Source organism: Ipomoea triloba, chromosome 14 (genome assembly GCF_003576645.1).
Source record: "Ipomoea triloba cultivar NCNSP0323 chromosome 14, ASM357664v1".
NCBI classification, from domain to species: Eukaryota; Viridiplantae; Streptophyta; class Magnoliopsida; order Solanales; family Convolvulaceae; genus Ipomoea; species Ipomoea triloba.
The window spans coordinates 18,050,404-18,070,590 of NC_044929.1; the positions used below are offsets into that span (position 1 = coordinate 18,050,404).

Genomic DNA, 20,187 nt, shown 5'->3' on the forward strand with positions numbered 1-20,187 from the left:
CATGGCAGACAAGTGAGCCTGCATTCGTACTTTCCAATAATCAAACTTATCTAAGTTAAACATGAGAAAATGCCTATGATGTTCCATTTTCGACATGGTGCAAAGTACGAAAATATTTTGATGAATTTTCAAGGAGGATCACCAGGCAGTATACATAGAGTGTTCACCGTTCAAGGTAACATGCTCTGATACCACTTGTTGGTCCCGGTGGTAACAATGTGAGTTTAGAAGAAAAAGTTTTCAAAACCCCCTTGTGCCCCCCCCCCCCTTCTAGACTCACAAGGGGTTTTTGAAAACTTTTTCTTCTAAAGAGTTAATGCAGCGGAAAGGTTATATCAAAATTTTAGCTTCACTTTGCACTTAGGTAATTCTTGTAAAATATATTGTGTTTGAGTGATATATGCAATGCAGTACGTAAAATAAGTAAAAGAGAGAGAGAGAGTTTTTATAGTGGTTCGACTGTTAACTAAGCCTACTCCACTCTTCTTCACAACTCGTGAAGGTTTACACTATATTTCCGTAATAGTACAAACTCCGTTACAACAAGCTCCTTTGATCACTAAGCCCGACAGCCTTGTTGTTGTAGGTTTTTCAACTTCTTCCAAGTTTACTCCGCCTCTTTCTACTTCACTTGTAGAGATGGTTGAAAGGTTGTGATAATTCTCCAACTTGAAATTCTTGTGATTAGTTGCCTTGATGATCTCCTTAATCACACAAGAATTTCTTATAAAAACTGAGTATCACTTGTAAGCTTATGAATATCACACTGAGAGTTTTTCACTTGCTAGACAATATTTCGCGTTTTTCCAACCCTTGTCAAAGTGAGATGGGACAAGGGTATTTATAGGTAAAATTTCAGATCCGTTGGAGGGAAAATGAAATTCAAAACCTATTATCCAGTGTGTAATGTCCAATGGATAGTATTTTCATCTTTTTCAGAATGTCAGTACTTTCTAGTCGTTTGTTCACTTTTGTGCAAGGACAATTTGTCTTTTGTCCCTCAAAAGGTGACAATCATTAAATGCTCCTTGGGATCGTTGCATAGGACCCAAATTGTCATTCTGTTATACCCATTCTCAAGGCAGTAGATAAGACAACTTATTAGAGAATGTATTTGCCTTGGTTGTGCGAGAGAATGATTGACCTTATCATTTCTCTTGATCTCCTCGAGACAATCACACTTTTGATTGCTCGGTCATAAAAGCTTGGCCCTTCCATTCTTCGGCCTATGATCCTAGTCTTCGGTTCTTCAAGTCTTCATCACTTCAAATCTTCAACTCTTCGGTGCTTCAACTCTTCAATTGGAGTCTTCAAGTCTTCGGTGTCAAAGACTCGGGGTCCTTAAAGATTAGAATTTACTAAGGATTCGGTTATCCTGTAAGACTAAGATACAAAGCATAAACCTATTTTGAAAACAGTACAAAAGTTAGGGGTCTCCTCGGATAGTTGGTATCATCAAAATCAACAGCTCGGGGTTCCTAACACAGGGTCCGAGCCCTACTGTCTCTATTTCTGCCTTTGTCCGACTCATTACCCATTCCATCCAGTCTGCACTAACCGACTCGTCCACCCTGCCAACCTTATATCCCATCATCTAGTCCCTCACTTTCCTTGGCCGAGCATGCTCGGCAAGAGGCACTCCGGCAACGGAAGATTGCGCATGGCGGCCATGAAGTGGGAGACACGCAAGAAGACCCCCTTCTCCCAGCCTTATTGGGGTCACTGAAAACCCTAATACTTCGACTTCTCTCCGGGTAATGAGGGAGGCCTCTTCTTCCGCGCCTCTAAACCCGGCGCCCATACGGGCTGTCGCTGCCCTACCCTCTGATCTTCAAAGGGCCTCTGGCCTTCTGGAGGATATTGGCCGCCCAGCAGGCCTTCGTTCTAGAATTTCAGCCCGTGAACTGGAAGAGGCCCAATACTTACTAGGTCCAGCGGCTGAAATTTACACTCCCCGTGACCTTTACGTGTTCAAGCCTCCCCCCGGTGGATATGTTGGGGTACACCTACAATCCATTCGTCATGGATTCCGAGTTCCTATGAGTCCATTCCTTTCACTCTTCTTTCGCTATTTTGCTCTCTCACCCGGTCAGCTCGTTCCAAACTCTCACCGCCTCCTCACTTGCTTCCAAACCATTTGCACCAACTACGGCATCGAGCCCACAATCAATCTATTCCTTCAACTCTATTTGGTTAATAGAGTAGGGACCAACTCCCCGAGCTATGTCCAAATTTCCCAACGGAGTGGTTGTAAAATCTTTGACGGACTGGTTGACTCTCTCAAGGGGTGGAAACCACTTTTTCTGTTTGTGCGCCCATCTCCTCATTACCCCTCCTTTGATTTCCCTTTGACTTGGGAGTCTTCTTTTCTCAAATGCCTCAAAAAACCTCCTCCCAGCAAAGATACGACCGATTCGGTCGAAATTCTTTCAGACCTGGGCGGTCTCCTCCAAGTCAGCGAATGATCAAATCTAAAAGCCCTTGAAGCAGCCGGACTTCTACCCGACGGGACGGCTACTCCAGGTGACAAGCCACCTATCTCTAAGATTTTCCCATTTCTCTATTTCTTACTTTTAACGTACTTGTTTGTAGGTCGAGGTCTAGTGCCAGTCTCCGAAGAAGAAGAGACAGAAGAGGAAAGGGAGGAAGCCAGTGAAGAAGCCCTTACAGACGACCCTGCCACTCTTCTTTTTCCAGAAATGTAAAGCCGCCGTTCCTTGCTGAAGGAGCGCTCCCGGAGTCGCGCATCTCCTTCCAATCCCATCATTGTCAATGACTCGCCTACTCACTCTGCTGAGCCTTCCCGCACTCGTCAGACTCGCCGAGTCTTGCCCCCTGTGGCTACTAGCTCGGGCTCTAAGCGCCCTGCCGAAACTTCTCTGCAAGCCCCCTCCATGAAGAGAGTGGCTATTGGTCTCGAAGTCAACGCTAATGATGGCATCGCCCAAGGCGCCTTCCCAGTGCACGACTGGCTGGATAAGGTGATCCTTCCCAAGGATGCGGTCTTCTACGAAAATTACTCCACCGAAAAAATTTTCAAAGGCGTCTCTCGTTACTTGTACCGGATAAGCCATCAACTTGTTGCTTAAATCTCTTAAATTGGTTTCTCGTTATTTAACCTCTGCTGGATGACAGGCCTTGGCCGTCCAATCTGAAATGCGAAAGAGGATGAAGCCTCTTATGGCGGATGCTGAGACGGTGCCAACTCTCCAAGCTGATCTTCACAAGAGGGGGAAGGAGCTGGACGAACTTGCGCTCCGAGTGGGTCAACTGGAGTCGAAACTAGAGGCCGAGAAGAAGAAGAATGCTGAAGCCACGGACTTGGCGGTGGCCACTTACAAATCTTCTCGAGCCTTTGAGGAGGATGTGGCGGCTCATGTCCGCTCGAATGACTGAACTCTGAGGAAGGCCGACTCTATCTGACGGATATAGGGGAGGAGGATTATCACGCAGGGTCCTTGGAGATGCAAAGAGATATCTACCCAGTCCTCAGGGAGAGAGACCCAACCTTCGACCCCGTGGCATGGGGCCTTCCAACACCGTTAGCCGATCTTCCTTCTCGCATTCCTGCTACCCCCACGCGTCAACAGGGGCCAGAGAAACCGACAGGGTCACTCCAGAGAACTCAAGTGGCGGGTAGATTCCGATGGATGCTTCGTATCTGAATTCTGCTGCTAACCTGACTGCTCTGGCTGGAATGGAACGCAACCCCATTCTCTCAATGCTCAATATAACGGAGGAAGAAGAGTCCACAGAAGGCAACTTGGTGCAACGCTCACGCCTTCGTAGAGACACCAGCGACCCTTCCCTTACTGGCCCAACAGAAGGTGAGACAGCCGGTGGCAACCCGGAGGCTTAATTTAAAAAATATCGCTGCGTTTTTATTTTGAACCCTTTTTGACAGGCCTGCTTTTGATTACCTCAGGCCTTTTATATTTTGAATGAACAGTCGCTTTTTCCTTTGATTTGTGTTGTTCGTCGAGTTGGCTATCTCTTGCGATTTTCCCGCTGACTCGTTCCGAGTCCCTCAGTCGAGGACCCTTTAATCAGGTTTTCTCAACCTATTTCAAAGGCAGGCAGACTGCCAAAACTCAAAAACGATCAAGCTGACTCGTCCCGAGTCCCTCAGTCGAGGATTGTTTAAACAGGTTTTCTCAACCAAACTCGAAGGCAGGCAAACTGCAAAACTCAAAAACGACCAAGCTGACTTGTTCCGAGTCCCTAAGTCGAGGACTCTTTAAACATGTTTTCTCAACTTAACTCGAAGGCAGGCAGACTACCACAACTCAAAAAATGATCCGGGGATCAATAAGAACTTAGGTTATCTCAACCTAACTCAAAGGCAGGCAGACTACCACAACTCAAAAAATGATTCAGGGATCAATAAGAACTTAGGTTATCTCAACCTAACTCAAAGGCAGGCAGACTACCACAACTCAAAAAATGATCCGGGGATCAATAAGAACTTAGGTTATCTCTACCTAACTCAAAGGCAGGCAGACTGCCGAAACTCAAAAGTGATCCGGAGATCAATAAGAGTGTAAGGTTATCTCAACCTAACTCAAAGGCAGACAGACTGCCGAACTCAAAAGTGATCTGGAGATCAATAAGAGTGTAAGGTTATCTCAACCTAACTCAAAGGCAGACAGAATGCCAAACTCAGTCGATATGGGTAAGTTGTGAGAAATCTTTGCGGAAAAAGATCATTCTATTAAAACTCGAGAAACTTTCGTGACAATCTTTTAAAGCTTAACCTTTTACTGAAAGAATTTCTTCAAATGGACAGCGTTCCACTTTCTCTCCACTGCCTGTCCTTCCATGGTCTCCAAGCGATACGTTCCAGGACGGATTACTTCCCGGATCCGGTAAAGGCCCTCCCACTTGATTGCGAATTTTCCTCCTTGGTTAGGCTGACTGGCCTTCCGATCTCTTAAAACCAGATCTCCTTCCTGGAACTTCTTCTCTTTCACTCTCTTGTCGTAGTAACGTTTTACAGACTGTTGGTACTCAGCTATTCGCCTATACGCGGCATCCCTCCTTTCCTCAAGGAAGTTCTTCTCCACTTGCAGATTTTCCTCATTTCTGTCATCGTCATATTGGAGCACTCGGAGAGTTGGGGTAGTGATCTCGGCAAGCACCTTAGCTTCGAACCCATAAGTTAAGGAGAACGGGGTTTCCCCGGTTTCCCTCCGAGGAGGCGTCCGATAAGCCCACAAGACTCGGTCTAGCTCATCAACCCAGACTCCTCCTAAATCGCTTAACTTTCTTCGAATTCCATCCACAATAGTTCGGTTGACATTCTCGACCTGCCCATTGGCCTGGGGATAAGCCACGGAGACCTTGGTATGACGTATCCCATATTGTTGGCAAAAGTCCGAAAAAGATTGGCAATCAGACTGTCGCCCATTATCGCTGACTAGGTGTTCCGGGAGCCCGAATCGGCAAATGACCTTCTTCCAAAGGAATTTTCGACATTGGAACTCTGTGATAGTCGCCAAAGGTTCAACCTCCACCCACTTGGTAAAGTAATCTACCGCCACTACACAGAATCGGAGTCGCCCTGGCGCTTGAGGTAACGGTCCTACGATGTCGATTCCCCATTTAGCAAAAGGAATGGCCACCGTGATTGGAGTGTAAAAGGAAGCCGGCCGAGTGTCTTTCCGGGCGAAAGATTGGCATACTGCACATTTAGCGACCCGGTCGATACAATCTTTGACCATAGTGGGCCAATAGTATCCCTGTAGCACTATTTTGCGAGCTAAAGTATGGGCTCCTTGATGGGCCGAGCAAATCCCTCGATGTGCTTCCTCCATGACCTGACTTGCCTCAAGAGGAAACAGGCATCTCAATAAGGGTCCTCCGAATGACTTCTTGTACATGTATCCGTCCACCAAAACGTAGGCCGGTGACCGTCTCTGGATCTTGGCCGCTTCAACCGGGTCGTTAGGGAGGTCCCCCTTCTCTTTATATCTCTGAATCTCTTCCATCCAAAATACTTCTGGGTGCTCTTCGGGATTCAGCTCTTGGGTGACACAGACAACCTCCGGGACGGGTTTTTGCTCTATAGGATATCAGCCTCCGTATTCTCGACGCGAGGCACATGCTCGAGTTCATAAGCACCAAATTCCCCCAGGAGTCCCTCAATGATTTTCTTATATCGACTGAGTCTTTCATTTTTTGCCACGCATGTTCCTGTCACTTGTCCGACTACCAGTCGAGAATCAGTTTTAATTCGGATCTTTTGGATTTGGAGGGCCTTAGCCATTCGTAACCCGCCTAGCACCGCTTCGTATTCAGCCTCGTTATTGGAAACTTTGAACTCGTATGTTAGTGAGTAATATAACCGAAAGCCTTCGGGGGTTGTTAACATGATTCCTCGACCACAATGATGTTGGCTAGCAGCTCCATCTGGATGCATATCCCACCAATCCCCTTCTTTAGGGGCCTTGGCACTTTGTTTCGGGCTCTGGGCGGTGCATTATACTATAAAATCCGCCAGAGCTTGACCCTTTATCGAGGGACGCGGGTGATACTCAATCCCGTATTGGGTGAGCTCCACGGCCCACTTGACCAGCCTACCCGAAGAGTTCGGGTTGCGTAGGACTCTGGCTAGGGGTTGATCAGTTAAAACTCGGACTGGATGGGCCTAGAAGTAGGGTACCAATTTTCGCGCCGTGACCACCAGAGCGTACACCACCTTTTCCAAGGGGGTGTAACGAACTTCAGAGGCCTTCAACGCCCGACTGACATAATAAACCGGGTGTCACACCCGATCCTCCTCTCGGATTAGGACGGAACTGACAGCTTTATGAGAAGCGGCTAAGTAGAGAAATAGTGTCTCTCCTTCTTTCGGAGTTGATAACAATGGCGAAGTTTGTAAGTAGTCTTTCAGTTCCTCGAACGATTTCTGACACTCCTTTGTCCATCGGAACCCTTCCCTCTTCTTCATGGCCTCAAAAAAGGGCAATGCTCGATCCGCCGACTTGGATAGGAATCTATTCAAAGCGGCAAGCCGCCCTGTCAGCCTTTGTAGCTCTTTCAAAGTTCCGGGGGGCTGCATATCGAGTATAGCCTTCACCTTTTCAGGGCTAGGCTCGATTCCTTTCCGGGTGACCATGTATCCCAAGAATTTTCCACCTCGTACGGCGAAAGCGCACTTCTTTGGATTCAACCGCAGGTTATATTTTTCCATTATGGCAAAAGTGGCCGCTAGGTCCTCCGCATGGGTTGTTTCGTTCTTGCTTTTCACAAGCATGTCATCTACATCAGCCGCCATGCATTTTCCTAATAGGTCTTTGAACAGTCGCCCTACCATGCGCGTATAGGTGGCTCCCGCATTTTTAAGACCGAAAGGCATTACCCACTAGCAATATACTCCATCTGGGGTGATGAAGGCAGTCTTTTCCTCGTCAGCAGGATGCAGTCTTTTCCTCGTCACAGCCGGCTGTCTCGTCAACCAGTTGATCGATCCTTGGTAATGGAAAGGGATCCTTTAGGCATGCTTGATTGAGATCCGTATAATCGACACACATCCGCCAAGCAGGAGGCTTCGGTACGAGTACCACGTTGGCGAGACAATCCGGGTACTTTACTTCGTGAATGTGTCGCGCAGCCATCGAAGTTTCTACTTCCTTTTTAACGAACTCTCGTCGATCAGCCGAGAGGTACCTCTTCTTTTGGATCACCGGCTTGTGATCAGGATTAACGGCCAGCCGATGACAAATGACTTATCGATCTACTCCCGGCATATCTTCAAGGGCACAAGCGAACACCTTTTGATATTTTCGCAATTCCTGAATTATCTCCTGTTTGACTTTCTCAGTCAAACCAACCCCGATCTTTACCCCTTTTTCAGGGTGTAAAGGGTCGATTTCGACCTCTCACAACATGAGCACATCGTGCGACCCCTATCTCACTCGGGGTTCGGAATTTTAAGCAGAGATGCTCAAGTGAGATGAGAGCTCCCAAATCTTCTAATCCAGGGCGCCCCAATATCATGTTGTGAGAACAAGATAAATCTACAACCACAAATTCCATCTCTATGCTTCGAAGATTCGGAAAGGTGCCGATCTCGACTGGAAAGTGGATGGACCCTTCCGACTCGATCGAGTCCCCGGTGAAATCGGCTAAGGGCGTTTTTACAGGTATTAATTTGTTACGTTGTAATCCCAACCTTTCGACCACCTCCAGGTATAAGATATTTACGCTGCTCCATGTGTCCACTAAGACTTTTCGGACTACCGTGCCATGAACGTCCATGGCAATAACCAATGCATCCCGATGGGGATGTTGGCTTCTGGGTAAGTCCTCATCCGTAAACAAAATAGGTTCACGACATACCTTCTTCAAGCTATTGTCCCGTCCGTAGATGGTACCTACGTACAGTTGTCGAGCCCACGCTTTTCGAGAGCTCGATGAATCTCCTCCTTCCGGTCCACCTACTATCATGTTGATAACAGGTTTGTGCTTCCAGTTAGCCTCCTCTTCTTCAGAGGCAGGCTGTTTGCCTCGGTCGGAACGTGAATCCGATTTCTCGGAACGCGGGTGCCGCCTCCATTGATTGGGCGGGGGCGGGGCACCCTTCTGTATCAATGCCTCTATCTCCCTTCTTAGGTAAGAACATTCGTCTGTGGTATGTGTGGTCGACCGGTGATACCGGCAGTATTTAGAGGAGACTCTTCCAGGAAGCAGGACCTCAGGCTGATCTCCGGGCTTCAAAGGTGGAGGGGGAGGTAAGGTGTCTTTTACCTCATGAACAGGCTAGGCTACAGTAGGGCGATGAGGAGGAATGCCTACCCTCTCAGGTTCCGCTACACTTCGGTACGACTGGTACACTCGGGTTCCGTCCGACTCCTGGACTCAGGTCGTGGTCTTTTAGAGGTTGATCCAGCAGCTTCTCGCTGCCGTTTTTGCCTTACTGCCTCTTCAGTGTCCGCCTGCCGACTGGCTCTTTAGATGGCTTCTACGTATGTCTTCGGGCGGTCATTGTGGAGATCAATGGACAATTTTCTCGCTCGGAGTGATTCCATAAAAAAGGTAATAGCCACTTGCTCGTCTAATCCTTCGATGGTTTGTACCTCCTTTTGCCAACGAGCCAGATATGTCTTCAGGGCTTCTCCTTCATCCTGACTTACCCCACTCAGGTGGGCAAGATTGCGCTGCGGCTTGATGTTCACGGCATAATGGATAAGGAACCGATCAGCCAAGTCATTGAAACATCGAATGGAACGGCTTGGCAGGGCCAGAAACCATTTTTGGGCGAGTCCCTTGAGGGTAGGGAGAAAAGCTTTACACATAAGCGGCTCTTCTACCCCTAAAACTTGCATTTTGGCCTGGTAGCTGACCAGGTGTTCACGAGGATCTCTTGTCCCATCGAAGGTGGCGTGTTCCGGGATTTTTAGGTCCGCGGGAGCCCGATATTCCATAATTTCAGTGGTGAAAGGCGAAGAGGTCAACAAATTTTCGGCGGAAGGCCTAACCTTTCCTTCGAATTGATCTTGTAAGTTCTGTAACCTTCGCTCGAATCCTTCCATCTGGCTTTTCCGGTACTTAGGCTCGATGGGCGATTCCGCATTACTTTCTAACACGGCTGTCTGTACTCGTCGCCAAGCAGCAGCGGCTTGGCGTTCTTGGCGATTACCACCCGGTCGGTCTAGTTTGTTACGTTGTGGGTTCCGCAGCGGGTTTCCCTGTGAATCGCTCAAACGATCCATGACGGACCGAGCCCCCTCTCGGCGCCTGCCGTCTTCTGGACGGGGGGCCGTATGATCATTTCTTCGATGCCCTTCTTGCTCAGAAGTCTGGACGTTTGCGGTCCTTTCAGCCACTGGTCGGACCGTATCGGCCCGGTCGTTTACTACGGGGTTCTCACGCCTTCGCCTCTCAACTTCATTGATCGCGACTACGATTTGCTCCAACTCGGCCGGTGGTAGCCGATCGTTGGCTCTATTCATTGTTCCTTGGCGTGATTCACCTGTATGTCGGGAATTCTGCCGGCTTAAATGCTCTCTCAAGTCTTGGCCATTTTGTCGTCCCAACTGTTCCCTCAAATCTTGTCCGCCGGAGGGCGCCCCGTTGGAACGTCCCAATATCTGTTCTCGTAGGTCTTGGCTGCTAGGTCGAGCCAATTGTTCTCGTAAATCACGGCCATTTTTTCGGCTAAGTTGCTCACGTAGATCATCTGAACGAGGTCGCCCCCCAACACTCACTGCCTTACTCATTTTCGTTACCCAGAAAGAGGCACGCTACTTTTTGTAACGATCCCCACAGACGGCGTCAGTGATGGTTTTCCGATCTTCAGGTGATCGACCGGCGGGCCAACACAACCGGAAAATTACAAGAATTAGAAGCTCTCTCTTAGGAACTCTCAAATCTTTTTGTATTAGTTGTGCTCAAAATCAAGTGTCATTCTCAAATGATTCGTACAACTACTTATACTAGGCTCCTGGAGCCGTTACACATTAAATCTACCAGTTAAGGCTACAAATAGTGACTCATAAAACGCATTAAATACACACTATGGGAACCGTTTAAAGATGGTTGTCCGTTGGCTTTCTCAAAGCCTTTGTCTTCGCGAATTATCCCTTCAGAGTTTCCCCAACGATCGACCGCCAGGGTCTATCACTCGGTCTGACTCATTACCCTTTAGGTCTTCAGACAAGGCTCGAGAGCCTTGATTTCTTGATCTTCCTTTCCACACGCCCGAGCCTTCTTGGCCCAAAAGGAAGGCCGAGAGGCGATCCAGAGGAGAATGATACTGGTGCTATACAAGTGGATAGGAGAAGCCAGGACGACTTCGATATAGGAGGCTGACGAAGGTATGACCTTGAATGTTCAGGACATTGATGCTTATTGGTTTAAATCCCTTCATTCGACCGATCTCCCGGTCGAGGGTCCGAGAGGCTGACAAAGGTATAGCCTTGAATGTTCAGGACATTGATGCTTATTGGTTTAAATCCCTTCACCCGACCGATCTCTCGATCGAGGGTCCGAGCCCTACTGTCTCCCTTCCTGCCTTTGTCCGACTCATTACCCATTCCATCCAGTCTGCACTAACCGACTCGTCCACCCTGCTAACCTTATATCCCATCAATATGCGTCTTGAAAAATGAGTTGATGAACATTTAAAGTTTTAAGTTAGGTTGGAGTTTTTTGTTGCGCTATCAAGCACATACGATTGTCTAATGTGTAATGTGGAGCGCCATAACAAAGGTTTCACAACAAATGAGAACTGTATTTGGTGTCATGGGGTGCCAAACTGCCAAATGATGTTGATCATATAACTACAAAGTGTTGTAAGGCGTATGGGCTAGGTAGAATTAATATCACTTTTGGTCCTACAACTTTTGAGTTTAATCAATTTTGGTGCACAACTTTAAATTTTTTCAATTTTGGTGCCTAACTTAGTTATTTTTATCAATTTTCGTCCTTCTCGCCAAATTGATTGCGAAATGTTACTTATTTTATATTTTTAAGAGTAAAATCATCATCTCAAGGAATTGAAGTATCTTCAATATCTAAATCACTGTAAAATCATATTTATATGTGTTTGGTCGATGTAAATAATGGAGAAGACATGCAGAAACTATACAGAGATCTGACAATGGACGAACCTTTTTTTTTTCTTAATATGATTTTTCTTTTGTTTAGATATTGAAGATATTTCTTTGGGATAATGATTTTGCCCTTAAAATATAAAATCCGACAACAATTCGCCGTCAATTTGGCCAGAAGGACCAAAACTGATAAAAATAACAAAATTAGGCATCAAAACTGAAAAAATTTAAAGTTGTGCACCTAAAGTGATAAGACCTCAAAAGTCGTGGGACCAAAAGTGATATTAATTCGGCTAGGTATATAATCTCTATTAGCACATGTGGTTATGCATAAGTTTTTGCAAATCTTCATTTTAGCAAATGGCTACACGTGCATATATATTACTACTAATAACATCACTTGTGACTTTTTATGAGGATTGTTCAACTATATTTGCCATCAGTCCATCACTGTTTGGTGACTACTGACTATGGTGGTGGAGGAATGATTTTATATTTAATAAATGGATAAGGGGTGTAAAGTAGAGTAGCTAAAGCGACACAGTAGGGAGGTCGCTGTTGGGTTTGTTAAGGTTGGAGTTCTGGGTAAGACTCAATTTTATATTTAAAGACTAAGATTTGATAAAATAATTAGCCGATCAATCAATTTTAACTTATTTGATCACTATTAGTTGTTTAATTTTGTTAAAAAATCAATATAAGTGTTTGGTTAATCAACATTTTGTATCTTTAAAATGCTAAAATTTAAAAAATTGTTCAAAACAACTTTTTCAATTACCTTTTTAAGAAAAGAAATTATACCAAACAGCTATCAGCTAACAGCTCATTTACCATACACATTTCTACAATCACCTAATGTTATCAACTAGTCATATCTTCTAACTCAATAAGCTAACAACTATCAGCTAACAGCCATTTACCAAACAGGCCTAAATGATTTATATAATCAAAACTATCACCTATTACAACACCAATCTTAACAAAACTGGTAGGATAAGTTAGAAAAAACACAATTTCAGCTAATCTAAGTGATTCCACAAATTGATTTCGAACCTAAGTTTGTAATGCAAATACACTAGTATTGATCGGAGCAATTTTCCCTTGTACTACTCTTGTTCTAGCCAAGAGAAAGATAGATGGATGGCAAGTATGATTGAAGAGATGGAGTCCTTGCACCAGAATCATACTTAGGAGCTAGTTTAGCTTTCACAAGCCAAGAAGGCTATAGGATGCAAGCAAGTCTATAAGCCACCAGTATCAAAATAAAAATAAAAATATCATAAAATAAAATAAAAAAAGACAGACTCAAGACTCAATTAGTTGCGAAGGGATTTTCTCAACATAAGAGGACAGATTATGTTTAGGTTTTCTCTCCTATTGTTAGACATGCTTCTATCATGTTAGTACTTGCTTTATTTATAGTGATCTAGATAAGCAGATTTCATGAAGCAACTTGAAGGGTTTGTTAAACACGGAGATGAGCATATGGTCTACAAGCTTAAGAGGTCGTTGTATGGGCTGGAACATGCTCAACGGCAATGGTATAAGCGATTGAATTCTTACATGATCCATATTGGTTACACACACGAGTATGATTGTTGTCTATGATAAGAGCTTTGATAATGATTCTTTTATTTTTCTGTTATTGTATGTAGATGAGTGTTGATTGTTGTTAAAAGTATGAATGATATTATTGCATTGAAAGCTTTGTTGATTCAGGAATTTGATATGAAAGACTTAAGTGTTGCACAAAAAATTCTAGGCATGAAAATTTGCATAGATAGAGGTGGAAAGAAGTTGTGGCTAATTCGGCAGAATTATATTGAGAAGGTCCTTGATAGTTTTGGGATGAGCAAATCTAAACTAGTTTTCATTCCTTTAACTACTCATTTTAAGTTGTCATCCAGTCAATATCCCTAAACAGTTAGCGAGATTGAAGATATGGCGAAGGTAAGTCGGTAAGTACATATTTGCAACATATAACAAAGTTTGACTCACTCAAACTATTTACAATTCAATATTTTGAATAATTTAATTTAACTTTAGTAAATAAAATTTATATATTTAAAAACTACATTACAAAATTTATAAAACACAATAGGCCAAATTTAAAATTTAAGGAACTATTAAAGAAAATAAGCAAATATAATAATAATTTGGCCAATAAATAGTACTAAGGGTGTGTTTGAAAACCCAGGAATCATTTTCTGAGTTTTCAGTGTTTGGCAACGCTTGAAAAATGCGGTCAACGAAAAACAATTTCCATTGACCATGGAAAACCAGCCCATTTTTTCCAACTTCCGATTTTTTTTTTCCCGAAAGTCATTTTCCGATGTTGGCTAAGTGGTGTTTTGGCGAAAATGGATAAAGGTTCCGGCGGAGTGGAACTGGTTTTTGTCGGAACTTCTTCTCATTTTTTTAAATAAATATAATTATTTTATATATTATTATAATTTTTTATATTTGAAAAACATAATTAAAATGTAGAAGTATACAGTTTTATACATTTTCCTGAAAATAAACCAAACACACAAAGATAGTTTTCAGGAATGCAACCAAACACTGAAAATGAAACTATTTTATGAAAAAATGATTTATTTTCATGCTTTCCAAATTGACCATAAATGCATATAAAATGAGAAAGGAGTACTATTTTAGAGACCAAAAATGTTTGTCATTTTTTTCTTCTAAAATGAATAGAAAGAAATAAGGAAAAAAATGAAATACGAAAGAGTGTAAGTATAGACCTTGTTATTGCATCACTCTTGGCATCTTATTAGAACAATTGGCTTCAAAACTTCAAATGACAGCAAATTCACTAAGGTTTTCCTTTCCCTATACAATCTACAAGTGCAATGAACTAGCAGAGGTAAAACAAGTCCAGAAAAGGTATAATATATGTTCCCGGCACAAAGAAAGAAAAACAGAAAATAAGTGACGAAAAATAAGTAAGGAAGGAATACTCATCTAAGAACGACTTTTAATTTGCTCTCCACTTGATCTCTTACTTTCCACTGCATTCATAAATATAAACATTTAGCAAAAGTGGTAATCGCTAACATATTTATACGAGTGGTTTCGAGATGTGTGAACCTGCAAATCGTTTATTTCCTCATCTGTGAGTGAGCGCTCCATGGAACGGTAAGTAATCCTATAGCAGTGACTGGTCATTCCTTTCTTATTCGTGAAGTTGTCTATTAGTTGCACCTGAAATTAGAAGATGGGTCAATGGGACAGATAATCTGCAGAACTCTAAAATGTCCTTAGTTCGGTATCATTAAACCACGCATCCAATTACCTTGTTTCTTCTTTTTCTCGTTTTCACTTAATAATCACAAAATTACCTTGCTACTATAGAGTATATAATATATAAACATAAACGTGCAGTTTAACTACCAACTTAGTCTTTTAGTTGGGATGAAACACATCCTTCAATTTAGTATCAGAGTTAACCCTATACATATTACATTCCACGTGTTACGTGAGGCCTTCAAAAGTAACCGGCCCCCACATGAGAAGGAGTTATTGAGCATATAATATATAAACATAAATGTACAATCCAAGGGGTACCCCAGCCAAGATGGCTAAGAATACAAACTTGTAACCACAAGGTCACAAGTTTGAATCCTAGCCTTCTTAGTTTGAGCCAGTAAACTATGGGCAACCAAGGCTGATTAAGCGTTGTGGTCCTTTGCCAATTAGGGTCACAAGGTGGGGTTTACCCAGTGCACACCCTCGGGTAGTGGCTGCAGGTTTCCCTTGTCACCACCAAAAAAAGTGCAGCCCAAGTGTCCATTCAATTGCTACAAACTCTATATTTAACTTTTGCCACTCTATACAGGCTGCTTAAAAGAAAATCAAAATATATCATCAGTCTTTGCACAATAGGCTTAACTTAAACTTGCTTCAACTTTATTATCTACTACGACCCTAAAGTTAATAGCATGCTTGCATTCCAAGTGTAGGAGAAGAGAAACTACTTAAATTATGATGATAATACTAGTGAATATATTGGGCATACATAATCCTAGAAAGGCACTTTAATTATTATACCTAGCTCTCGCTACAGATTCTCTCGAAACTTACAACCCTTTTTTTTTTTTGGAAAAAAGGATTATTTTAAGAACAGAATATTCCTTTCAGTGATGACAATAGTAACATTAAACCATGAGTAAATAAGTGGGTATCTTTCAAAAGCTCCCGTCTCTACAAGAAGATTTAAAAGTACCGAGCATTGATATAGCATACCTCTTCCACAAGATCCCCGGCAATTCCTCTAACAACTTCACAAAGATTGTTCTCGGTGAATGAATCACTGATCCTTGTAGCATTGAAACTCATGTCTTTGTAGCACGGAGGATACTGCAACGTTACAGATATTTCAACCACAATATTAAAAGATTGAATGCGTTAATACCAAAACAACTCTCTGTACAGGACTAAGAAACAAAATATATTTAAAAAAAATTTCTGGAACGTAAGTGTTTTAGCAACTCATTATAAAACAAATGAGATAAAAAATTGAGAGCTGAAAGGTCAAGAAACAAAATAATAACATTAAGTTCTGGCAAAGCCAAAGTATCATAAAATGTTCGCATTCATTCTTTATGGTACTATTTTAAGCACACAATACCAATGTTAAGCAATACCTTAGAAAATGGCTTGAACTTCACTCCAAGTTGGCCACTTGAAAACTATACGCAATCAGGAACACAGTATTGAGAACATTAGGTAGGAAAAAAGATGAAAGGAATCATAATAATGCAAAATCAAAATCAAGCCAAAATAAAACATGCTGGAAATTTATTTGAGATGTAAAACGCTCATCAGCAAACCAGAAAAGTCGGATATCTGGAATATCAAAGAGAACCATTGCCAATCGTTCCAATCCAAGTCCAAAAGCCCAAGCAACATTATTGGTTCTCCCACCTCTTTTCAGTATTTCTTGCTCTGTTACCCCACACCCTAATACTTCCATCCACTTTTCCTGGTAAATAATTCCATAACAAGTCAACAATAATAGTACACTATAATTTCTCTGATAAAAATATTATTTAACATTATAATATTCAAGAAAAAAGGAAATAAACTATTCTGCATATTGAGAAACTTGGAATATTCAGTAAAATTTGGAACATTATTCTTACAAGGTGACTCTTACTTTACTGGTAAACAAAAAGTTAGAAACATTCATTTGATTTTCCGTAATTATGTTTACTATAATAAAATAGGATTGGAAAAGCCAAGGAAACAATTGATTGAAACAGTTTCTGAGCATCTTAATAAGAAGTGAGCTTAGATCTTTGTGAGTGAGATAATACACAACTGGAAAGAAGTCCAAAGCTCGCAAATTGTTGATTGTTAGGCAGAATTAACTAAATGTCAAGCAATTAATAACAGTGAGTTAACTAGCAGGTGTGTTAACACATGTTTAAAATCGCAAGCATCTACCAACAGCTCAACAGCTTAGAATGCCTTAACTAGAATGAAAAGGCAAAGTATGAGATTCAGAGAACAGAAGATTTGATTCATGGAAACCCTCGACGATGTGTGTGTGTGGATAAATTGTACTTTTATGTTCTTTTCAGTAGGTGTTTTTGTAGTTCTAAACTAAAATACTTTTCTTTTCTTCTGGAGAATTCATGAGATTTTGGTTTCAAGTATGTTATTATCAGGCTCTGGTTTGGTTTTAGGGCTCTTTCATTTTGTATGTACTAGTAGGACACTTGGGTGCATAGTGCATCCCTCTGGTGCCTTTAATAAAAATTTTCCAATCAAGAAAAATGGGTTTGTTTAGATAGATAATGCATTATTTGAGATGTAAAATGCACATGTAGCCAAAGTAAATACATAATAAATATCATAAGGAAAAGACCGCCACAATAGTGTAAAAAGAAGAAAGTAACTAAATTAATATGTAGTATATACTTTAATAATCATTGTCAGAAGTGAAAAGCAAGGAAAACCTGAAAATATATCTCCAATTCAAATGATGGATTGGTAAAGGGAAAGTAAATGCAATTTACTAATCAAATTGAAATTCAGGCAATCTACTAATCGAATTGAAATTGATATCCCATTTGCATTCCAACTTCAGAATCATGGGAGTGTATTGTCTTTTAAATGAGTTGACGACGTTTAAGAGGAGGAATGCTGTTAAGGTTCGAGTGGTTCGATCATACACTGTAATGGAAAGGAGAGGATCCTCAGAAATCAAGAGTAAAGAGTTGGTGCTGCACGACGAAGAGGTATCTTTCATTCTGCAAAAAAAAAAAAATAATTATTTAGTATTTTGATCATATAAGATTTCTAGATTTAGGGTTTATTGTGTAACACTTGCTATGTACAGGCAACAGTAATCCATGCCTGTATACCAAAGGATATTTTACCAAAATTCCCTGAAAGCTTTTTAGAAGGCAATGTCTATTGTTTCAAGAACTTTTATGTCGTTGCAAATTGGCATACATACAAGACTAGCATGCACGAGTTCATGCTGCAGTTCAATCACGAGACTATCATGAAACAATCTAGGTCAGATAATTTCCCTTACCACATGTACAGACCGAGACCATTCCATACTTTGAAAGGTAATCCATCACTAGATGCGAAGCAGTTGATTGGTAAGCCTCTTTTTCTCTACATACTAAGCTTTTTTTTTCTCTACATACTATTTCTATTTCTATTGTATATTTTCCAATAGATATTATTAGATAGTGCAGCATATACTTTGTTTTACCTTCCTGTCTGCTGAGTTATTTTCTTATTTAAAATTTTATTAGATTTAATTGGCCGTATTGTTGAAATACGTGCTCCCCAAGAAAAAACAATTTCTGGACAGAATACTGTCCTCATAGACTTTGTTTTAGAAGATGCTATGTAAGTAAACAAAATACTCATCTACTTTCATTTCATTTGTATTTCATTTTAACTAACAATATGTTAAATGTATTCAAATAGGGGTAGTCGTTTGAACTGTACCTTTTGGGATGAACATGTGGCCAAACTTGAACCATTGTACAGATATGCTTCCAAGGACCCTGTTGCAGTGTTAATCTAATTCTGTAGAATCAAGCTTGGTGCTAGAGGTTAGTAAAATCCATATTTCTTTTTTTGCTTATTAGATAGTTGATTTAAACAGTTTATTGACCATATATATTTTATATTTCTAGATGGTGATGTGAAAATATCGTCTTCATATGATGTTACTCAACTCCTAATTGATGTGGACTGCCCTGAGACGCAGAACTTCAAAGAGAGGTATGATAAACTTTAATAAATTTTCTTTTCTTCTATTGTTTTTTATTCAAAATCTTTCTTTTAAATGATGAAAACTACTACAGTCTGGTGGACCTTGGGGAACAAACTCCAATGCGTAGTATAGGTTCAATGACAAGCTTCAGTTTCACAAACAGTATTGAGGATTCAACCAGTAGAACAATGCAGATGACTACCATCTCTGAGATCTATGAGAATCAAACGGTAAAAAAAAAATTGTTTTTACTTTATTTGTTCAGAATTTAATTACTTTATTTGTAAGTTAAGCAGATTTTAATTTCTCTTGGCAGCATGGACAATTCTGGGTTGCTGCCAAGATAAATGGTATTGAAAAGTCCAATGATTGGTTTTATACTTCATGTCGAAAACCGGGTTGCAACAAGAAACTTGAACTTTCAGAAGGTGTTCTTAAATGTTTCAAGTGTAACATGACTTGGGAAGATGGAGTACTAAGGTACAAACTTAGACTTAGGGTTGTTGACTTGAAGGGTACTGCTGCCTTGTTGTTGTGGGATAGAGAGTGCATGGAACTTATTGGTACATCTGCCAGTGAGTTATATCAGAGGAATAGGAATGTAAGTATCCTTATCATTTTTTTTTTCATTCTAAAAAATTTTCCTTATTTAGAAGTAATAGTTCTATACTATTAATATTTTTCATTTCTAAATTACAGACTGCAGGTCCATTAAAGGAAATCACTGGATTAATTGGCAGGATAATGCTATTTAGAGTCTCGGCAAATACAGACCAATTTATCAATCAGTCGTATGCCTTCCCAGTTTTAAGTATTAACACTGAAAGCAAGTTTGTTCAACAGTATTGCAAGGAACTTTTGGATGCTCATGACAAGGAAGTTAACTCTACTGTGCAATTAAGTTACGGTGATGAGGAATTCCTACAGGTAACTGATACTTCATTTAATTTGTACAGAATGAATAGAAAGAAGAAAATACCTTGCAATATTGATTAGTGTTTATCCATTTCAGGGGTTTGACAGTGATGAAGGTGAGAGCCTAATACAGATGCTGCCACCTACGAAGAATGTAGAAACCTCTGATGGACCGGTGAAGAGATGCTTACTGGATCAGTTCTCTTCCACCAAGGGCTGCAAGAAATTGAAAGACACTAAAGTGAAGATTGAGAAGATTGATTGAAAAGATGTTTCTAATGAACATGGATGGACTATGACTCTTTGTTTCAAAAACTTGATGTTTTGCTTGCATTTCATTTTTAATTAGACCAATGTTAACTCTGTTTTTATGTTTTATTCATGTTTTGGAATTGCTACTTGATGAATTCTGGGGTTGTATTAAATATTTTCATACAGTACCTATATTTTGGAATTGAAAGTATACTG

The 20,187-nt window shown here is 41.3% G+C and overlaps 1 protein-coding gene and 1 long non-coding RNA gene across 2 annotated transcripts; one reads left to right on the forward strand and one right to left on the reverse strand.

Annotated features, from left to right (window-relative positions):
* Positions 1 to 14,328: 14,328 nt before the first annotated feature.
* On the reverse strand, positions 14,329 to 15,877 carry LOC116005162. Its single transcript, XR_004094893.1, has 3 exons — positions 15,804 to 15,877; positions 14,649 to 14,762; positions 14,329 to 14,569 (listed from the first exon to the last, which is right to left on the reverse strand). It is a non-coding gene; the product is annotated as an uncharacterized LOC116005162 (long non-coding RNA).
* Positions 15,878 to 17,656: 1,779 nt separating this feature from the next.
* Positions 17,657 to 19,984, forward strand: LOC116004054. The gene is made up of 9 exons (XM_031243992.1): positions 17,657 to 17,803; positions 17,905 to 18,175; positions 18,335 to 18,431; positions 18,621 to 18,640; positions 18,725 to 18,812; positions 18,896 to 19,034; positions 19,121 to 19,405; positions 19,504 to 19,731; positions 19,817 to 19,984. Exons 1-9 carry the CDS (start codon positions 17,657 to 17,659, stop codon positions 19,982 to 19,984), a joined length of 1,443 nt encoding a protein of 480 aa, XP_031099852.1.
* Positions 19,985 to 20,187: the final 203 nt, after the last annotated feature.

Bases quoted from the DNA above. Each gene is read 5' to 3' on its own strand.
- LOC116004054 (XM_031243992.1), top strand. From the start codon at position 17,657: ATGGGAGTGTATTGTCTTTTAAATGAGTTGACGACGTTTAAGAGGAGG. The intron at 18,641-18,724 runs GTTAGTAAAATC...TTATATTTCTAG, and splicing joins AATCAAGCTTGGTGCTAGAG to ATGGTGATGTGAAAATATCG. The intron at 18,813-18,895 runs GTATGATAAACT...AAACTACTACAG, and splicing joins ACGCAGAACTTCAAAGAGAG to TCTGGTGGACCTTGGGGAAC.